Below are 7971 nucleotides of genomic sequence, written 5' to 3' on the forward strand. Positions count from 1 at the left end.
CCATCCATCCATCCATCCATCCTCTTCCGCTTATCGTATATCAGGTCATGGGGGTAACGGCTTTAGTAGGGAGGCACAGACGTCCCTCTCCCCATCCACTTGAGCCAGCTCCTCAGGGGGAATCCCAAGGCATTCCCAGACCAGCCGAGAAACATAGTCCCTCCAGAGTGCCCTGGGTCTCCCTCTGGGCCTCCTCCCCGTGGGACATGCCTGGAACACCTCACCAGGCAGACGTCCAGGAGGCATCCTAATTAGATGCCCGAGCCTCCTCAACTGGCTCTTCTCGATGAGGAGGAGAAGCGGCTCTACTCTGAGTCCTCCCTGGATGACTGACCTCCTCACCCTATCTCTAAGGGAGAGCCCAGACACACTACGGAGAAACTCATTTCATGCACTTGTATCCGGGATCTCGTTCTTTCGGTCATGACCCAAAGGTCATGAATATAGATGATGGTAGAAACGTATATCAACCGGTGGCAGCCCTCCATGGGCTCCCACCTTATCGAGGGGTTTGAGTGTCCCAAAGACCTTAGGAGCAGCCCAAAGACCCCATATGACGACCAAAATAAATGGAAATAAGTAAGTGTTCGCCTGGAAGCGGGTCACCGGGCGCCCCACTCTGGAGCCAGGCCTGGAGATGGGGCATGCTGGCAAGCACCTGGTGGCCGGGCTTTTACCCATGGAGCCCGGCCGGGCACAGCCCAAAGAGGAAACATGGGTCCCCCTTCCAATGGACTCACCACCTGTAGGAGGGGCCAGAGGGGTCGGGTGCAATGTGTGATGGGTGGTAGTGGAGGGCGGGGACCTTGGTGTTCTGATCCGAAATTTCAGTAACTTGATTATTGAACTCTAACTTGTTATATTTTGCTTTGAAAACATATTTAATTAGCCTTTGTGTAAAATAAAGTAGAATAGATGCAAACATCAGGGAGACATTGCTGTTTCTTTAACCAGCCTGTTGAGTAAGAGCTGACTTTGTTGCTCCCTCTTTGGTTTATTTGATGCAATACTTTCTAGCGTGATGATTTTTATTTTACTCTCACTCTTTCTACTATTAGTTTTTGCTGCTCTTTTCCACGACAAATAGTGCTGTATAGGCCTCAGCAGCCTGAGAAAAAGCATTAGGAGAAAGGCTTGTTTGTGGCTCAAAGAACAGAATGGCATTCACAACAGCCTCTGCAGCTTAGTGATGATTTAGCCTTGTTGAAACATTAAGGAATGTTAAATCACTATATTTCATTTACCACTCTTTGTCTCTGTCCCTCTGTGTTTCCAAAGGGGCCGGTGTTTTCTTCCTATCATGTTCAGAAGGGGAGCAGATCAGCTTCTTGTTTGATTGCATTGTTCGTGGAATCGCCCCCAGCCGGGCCTTGTATGGCATGCCACCTAACCAGCCAGGTAAGCGTTAGCTTAACTCCTGCAAAAAACCCACAGGCTAACGACAGGATGGAATTAAATTGGTTTGTCTACACAAAATTGCAGATGTCAAAGATGAGCTCAACTGTATTAAAATACCAGTATTGTTTTTTTCTTTTTTTTGAGGTTCTTTGAGGTGAAAACATTGGTAAAATGTAAGCTTTTTCTAAGTTGTTATGTAATTAAGTGTAATGACATAGAAGACAACAAACAAACAACTACATCATTTCATCAGTGCACAGACATAGACTAATAAAATGACATGCCAAAGAACTGATTACACAATTTTGGTAATCTTAAAATCATGACATTTTATTTAAATTTCACACTTTCTGTCTCACCAAGACTTACCTTTAACACCAGGACACGAACTTTTTCACTAAAAACCTTCAGTCACTTTGGTATGTGACTTCTTGCTTCCTGTGACTAAGATTTACTGCCTGTTTAGTGCACTCATGTAGCAATTGTATCGAGGCGCCATGTAAATGGAAACACAACATGCCTGCACCCCCCGTATGTCAGCAGGGAGATTAAAGGGTCACACTTCAGTATGTGACCGATACGCAGTAAGATATTGTTGATTTCAGAGGAGATGAATGACACCAGCAACACACCAAGGAGCTCCATGATAACGCCGCCATAGATTTAGCATTATGTTTCACACAGGAGGAAGTTTACTGTGTTTGTTTTTAGTGCTAAAAATGTTCTGATCAAATGTAATGGAGCAAAAAAACAAACAGATGGTTTATTCTGCTGGTAGTGTCTCAGAAGATGTTTGATGTGGTTTTGTTATTGTCTAAAACCGAACAACTGAATAGCAAAAGAGGAGGTACCAGCACTGTTTTTTTTTTTTTTTACTGTTCTGATGACTTTCAGGTTTTCTATATTTTCAGATGTAAAAATCCTGCTTATCATCTCTCAATGAAAATCAATCCATATTTTCTGAGGTGGGTTTGTGAAAGAAGGAACAAACTATGGTCATGAAAGACCATAGTAACATCCACTTCAAGTCAGCCCTACTGCCACAATATTATGTTTTAACATATTATAAATTTGCTCCCAAAATGCAAAAAGAAAAGTTCAAGAAAGGAAAAGTTTGTTTTGTGATTCTTACAATACTCTTATTTAATTTAGTCTAGTTCAAACACAAAACCTTGAAGAATTACTAGACTTGAGAAGAATGTATTATATAAACAGAATATCTGATGTGGTTAGATTAGCCTTAATTTAGGATAGAGGAGATAGAGGAGACTCACTCAGTGGCAGAAAGTGTTGATAGGGGTGACATATGTGCTCTGATGAGTGGCCGATTCTGAAAAGAGCCAAACCAGTTTTGGACAGTCTACACTAATCAAACTCTAACAACAGCAGAATGAACACGCAAAACATCCATATTTTTTAAAAATAAATTACAGAAGACAAAATAGATTTTCAAAAAAGCCCTTGCAAAGAAATAGACACACATATCTATACATCTTTGCTGTCTAAATTAAGAACCAGTTATGTTTCTGCATCATATATACATTGATTGGGATGAGCAGAAGTTCTTTATCTCTAATTTAAAAAAAGACTTCTTCAAAACTGCAGAGAAACAGGACTTTCCCTTATTAAAAATAAAGCATAAACATTTCTGAAAAGAGCCTTACTGTTTATGCCTTATGATTAATTACTGTAACTTTGTTTGTGGGTAAAATAAAAAATGAAAAATCAGATCAATTAGGAAATTCTACCTGAGAGTTTTACTACTGCCACCCTTTGTCTAGGAGGGGAACTGCTGGTTTCAGATGAGGTGGGTTATGTTCTTAAGGAAAAGTCAAATTACCCTGCAAAACTGGCCCCCCTTCTAGCTCCGCCCATGAACCATGAAGCAAAAATAAAAAACAGATAAAACGTCACCATATCAATAGGATAATCTTGACTCATTTAGATGAATTCTGTTTTTAAACTATGGTAAAATCTGTAGGTTGCTTTAATTTCTCTATTTCCCCCAGATTATCAATAACCAGTAGGCCTCCTTCAACTTAAAACTCATTGTCTGACTGAAAATATGACACTTCTTCATACTTGAAGGTCAAGATCATGCTTTCATCAAAAATATTCTATGTATTTATATCTAATATTTTTATTCTTTCTTTACTCCGCAAGTTTAGCTTGACATAAATCTGGACCAAAATGAGGCAACATTTGAGCTATTTTCTTATTTAAGTCATTATTTAGTTCCCATGCTCCTTTTCTTTAAGTGTTAACCCACCTGCACAGTTTTTTCTCTGAATCCTGAATCACTCTGTGCTGAGAAGAAGCTATAATTAGCAAAAGGCAGCAGAGTTAGAAGATGTTACCTGAACCCCGGCATAGCGTAGTGGAGAAACTTGGCATCTAACTTCAGCAGTAGCTGCAGCCCAGAGGCACGGATCCAGGAGTTCAGCTGTTGAAGCACACACACACACATACACACTCACACTCGTTCTGCCATTATAGTGAGGACCATGTGTTGACTTCGATTGACTTCAGTTGATTTTCAGTCATTTTCAACCCTTTCTATGCCCTAACCCTAAAACTTACCCTAAACCTAACCATTACCAATACATACCTCACCCTAACCCAATTGACATCTTAGCCCTAAACCTAACCATTAGCAAAATAGCATGTGAGGACTGTCAAAATGTCATCACTTTGCAACAACTGGTCCTTAATTTGATGGTGAAATTGTAAAAATGGTCCTCATTGTGAGGACTAGACAGGTTCACTCGCACACACACACACACACACACACACTGACCGACCATAGCATGAGCTCAGAGGCACACACACACCTTAGCAAGTGTTTGTATGTTTACCAGAGATTAGATGTGTAATTAGCTGGGGTTTACTCGATATTGTGCTCTAAATTAGCTTGTTATTAGCGATGGCACCTGGGAGATGTCACAGTTACACTTAGAGCACCAATTATATGCTTACACACAAACATATTACAAGACATTTCTAATTAACACCACAAATGTAGTGTTTTCCTGTTTTTTTTTTTTGAGATACTTAACATAAGTTGCAGCAATTGATTTCCTTCCCAAAGAAGGTAAAGCTGTATGTGAAATCACTGCAGTGTATAGATGATGCCACAAAGGTTTAACATTAATCATCAGAGAAAGGAGGGTTCTAGTGCCACAGTACAAAGGGGGGAGATATAAAGTATTTCAGCCAAATAAACATAATAAATGTAATATAATAAAACTTAAAAGTATGTTTAGGTCTCAACCATTGGTCTTTTCTTGGTTCCTCAGGGTGAACCACTTTTTTACAAATCCCCACAGATTATGGAGCCATTTTCAAAAAGTTGAAATACAGCAAATGCTTCTTTACATTGACTTTTTAAGAGCATTTCACAGGTTTAGAAATATAAGAAACCTACATTTTATTTGCCCCTCTATTTTGTGAAGCATCAACTACATTGATGGATGTAAAAGATGGAGGTTGTTGTGGTTAAACTCATTGAAAGGTGTTAAACTGTGAACTGGTGTTAATGGTGGCTGTTTTGTTACCAGTGTTAGATATGTTGTTGCTATGGTAACATTTTGCAAGAATTTTTGAAAGCATTAAGCTAAACATTTTGTTGTCTTAATGGGTTAGCCGTTGTGTGAGAGTTTGGTGAAGTACTCATGCATACCTACAGAAACGTTTTTTTATATTTTGAAATGTTATAAACAAATGATTTTATAGTTTTATTAAAATTTATTTTTTTAAGTGTCTTGATTCTTTGTATAACTGTGAAGTAGAAGATAAAGAAGCATCCATTTTTAAATAATCTATTAGAGTTCTGCTCCCCTGAGTCAACACTTGGGTTGTGCATCTACCAGCTTTGGATATTTAGAGACAGAAATATTTGTCCATTGTTCTTTAGCATGATGGAGATGAGATTAGATGGAGAGTTAACATGAATTGTTTGTTCCACCATAGATTGTTGGAATGATTTACGTATAAACATAGTTTGTGTTATTCCTATATATGACAATGCTGTCATTTAAGCCCAATCCTTTGAGATTGTTTCTATAGGCTTGCAGGAAAGTGAACCTCCCCTTAATTTTTAAGTCTTTATTCTTTTTCCAAGCCTGCAGCCCTTCTATTCAGGGTCCGTTGTTCTGCATCGTTTAGATGAATCTCTGCCCACACACATTAATCAAATGGCTTTATTAACTTCTCTACATGTAATAACGCTATGCTGAGGCTGCTAGCACTAAAGGATCAGAGTATCCCCACAGCATAATGCTGCAACCACCATGCTTAGGTCAGGACAACTTCTTCAACATATTTGTGTCTCCAATGTGGGCTGTTGCAAACCTTAAACAGGATGGCTCATAGCTCTCTGACATTGGTGGCTTTCTCTTTGCCATTCTGCCATAGTGGCCCTTTTTCTTAAATGAGGAACTGTAGAGAATCACTGCAGTGAATATGTGAGAGCACGGATCCAGACTCTGTTAGGTCCTAAATTGATTTATCATCTAGAGCAGTGGTTCTTAATCCTGGTGCTTGCATACCTCTGTCCTGTTAGTATTAGGTGTCTCTTTGGTACTACACACCTGAATTATATGAAGGAATGATAAACAAGCTTCTGCAGCACTTAATGGATGCTGATGAGCTCATGAAATTATTTGAAGCAAGTCTGCTGCAACAGAGAGACATCTGAAACATGCAGAGCAGTGGTACTTCAGGACCAGGCTTGAGAACCACTGATGTCTACATTTTTTTTTTTATCAATTACAAGAATTTCTATTATTGTTTTGTTTAAAAGCTACTCAGATCAAATATAACATGTTCCTTATGTATTTCTTCTTTCTCTACATAAGCAGCAGATCCAGATGCAGACCCTGCATCAGCAGAGAAACGCATCAGTCAGGAGACGTCTGACCTGGAGAAGAGGCTCAGCATGTTGTCTCAGTGCAGTCTGGCCAGTAGCTCATGTAAGTCTTGCTACAAACTGTCCCTCTGGGTTATCCTCAGCCAGCACATCACTAATGAACATTGTAGTTTAGGATGTTAGGCCATTTTCAGCAGTGTTATATTTGCATTAGTCAGGAATTTAAAGAAGTCCAACGTTAAATTAATGCTGACTGGCTCCATAGGCATCCTTGCACCAGATGACAGCAATTAAACCTTGTTCTCCTGCATCAGTTGTCTGTAAAGATTACTGTTCTTTTTACTGCTAGCTGTTTTTATTACTAATCACTTTATCCAGATCAGTTGACTTTTTCCTCCTCTACAGCCTCCACCTATAGCTGCAGCACTTCTGTTGCCGGGGACGACCACAGCATCTCCAGCTCCTCATCCAGTCAGTCAGATGCAAGCTATGGAGGCCGGTTTCCGTTTTGGGTGGAGCCATCGGCCCGATTGCATCTTTCCAATGAGATGGCATCAAGTTCCTCCACACTGAAGGCTTTGACCCGGTCAGATGACAGACTGTATGGGGCTTTAAGGGAGGGCTTAGTGGGCCGTCAATCTTCAATGCAGTCCCAGCCTTGTGGGCTCAATGACTGCGACCGGCAGAGCTCTTTAGACAGTGGGATTGGAATAGCAGCAGGCAGTCAGTCGTCTTATTCAGGGAGCTATTCCTCATGCAATGGGAGTCTGGACATGGCCAGTCAAGCAGGAGGAGAAGATCGTGATGGTGCAGCCGTCCCTCCTACTCTCCTCAATCCCCCATTTTCACCTCCATCTACACCCCCTTCCTCACCTTTTCAGCTCCTGATTACTCAGGAGCATAACTGCCAATCCAGATGTGCCTCTCAAACATCTCGCAAGCGCAGTGAGGAGTACCAGATCCCAGGCCTACTCAGACGGTGGTACGATACACCCAGGAGTCTCCTTCAGGCCCTGACACTTAGGGAGCCGTCTGCTAAGAAAGGCACAACAGACCTGGGCAGCAACACCAGCACAGATAGAGGCTGTAGTCAGGAACAGATGTTAAGGAACGGCCCCAGAAACCGCAGGGCTCAGTGTCAGCTGATGATGCAGCGCTCACTCTCCTGGGGCAGTGAGTGGGCGCCCCCTGTGGACAGTGAGGGAAGGTCCACACCCACGGCTCAGGCAGCCCCTGCTGGCTCGGTCTCTGGAAAACTGCAGGTACCTGATGGTGTGTGTGTGTGTGTGTGTGCTTTCTGATTTCCTCTCATTGAAATTGCTCTAATATTCCTGTTAAACTAAACATTGCAACAAAACCATCTGTTTATTGATTAGAACATTAATAAAAAAAGGAGACTTTATGTACAGTAAGTTAGGTAGAAATGGCATATATTAGTTCCTAAGAGATATTAAGAAATTCAAACAAATAAGCAAGGATACACAATGTTGGTGAGAGTTGACACAAGACACAGACTTATAAGGCTCAAATTTCTGACCTATAACCAGAGCTATCTAGGCTTTTTAATGATAAATGTCACTGTTTTACATGCAAAAAGCTAAATCCTCAAACTGAACCCCAGAATTGATTCACTGCATCCTTCCTGATATTTTAACATTATTTGATAAGTAAGAAAAATTATTAAAACTGAAGTATTTAAAGAAACA

General features: G+C 40.8%; 1 protein-coding gene across 1 annotated transcript in view; it reads left to right on the forward strand.

The window, feature by feature from the left end:
- The window catches only part of LOC107093766 (protein Dok-7-like), a 27056-nt gene that overhangs the window by 12897 nt on the left and 6188 nt on the right, over positions 1-7971 (forward strand). The window contains exons 6-8 of the mRNA XM_015389028.1: positions 1279-1398; positions 6261-6368; positions 6671-7527. Coding sequence (XP_015244514.1) covers positions 1279-1398; positions 6261-6368; positions 6671-7527 — 1085 coding nt within the window. The remainder of the gene's footprint in view (positions 1-1278; positions 1399-6260; positions 6369-6670; positions 7528-7971) is intronic.

This window comes from Cyprinodon variegatus, unplaced genomic scaffold (genome assembly GCF_000732505.1).
Source record: "Cyprinodon variegatus isolate N-32 unplaced genomic scaffold, C_variegatus-1.0 Scaffold445, whole genome shotgun sequence".
Classification (NCBI taxonomy): domain Eukaryota; kingdom Metazoa; phylum Chordata; class Actinopteri; order Cyprinodontiformes; family Cyprinodontidae; genus Cyprinodon; species Cyprinodon variegatus.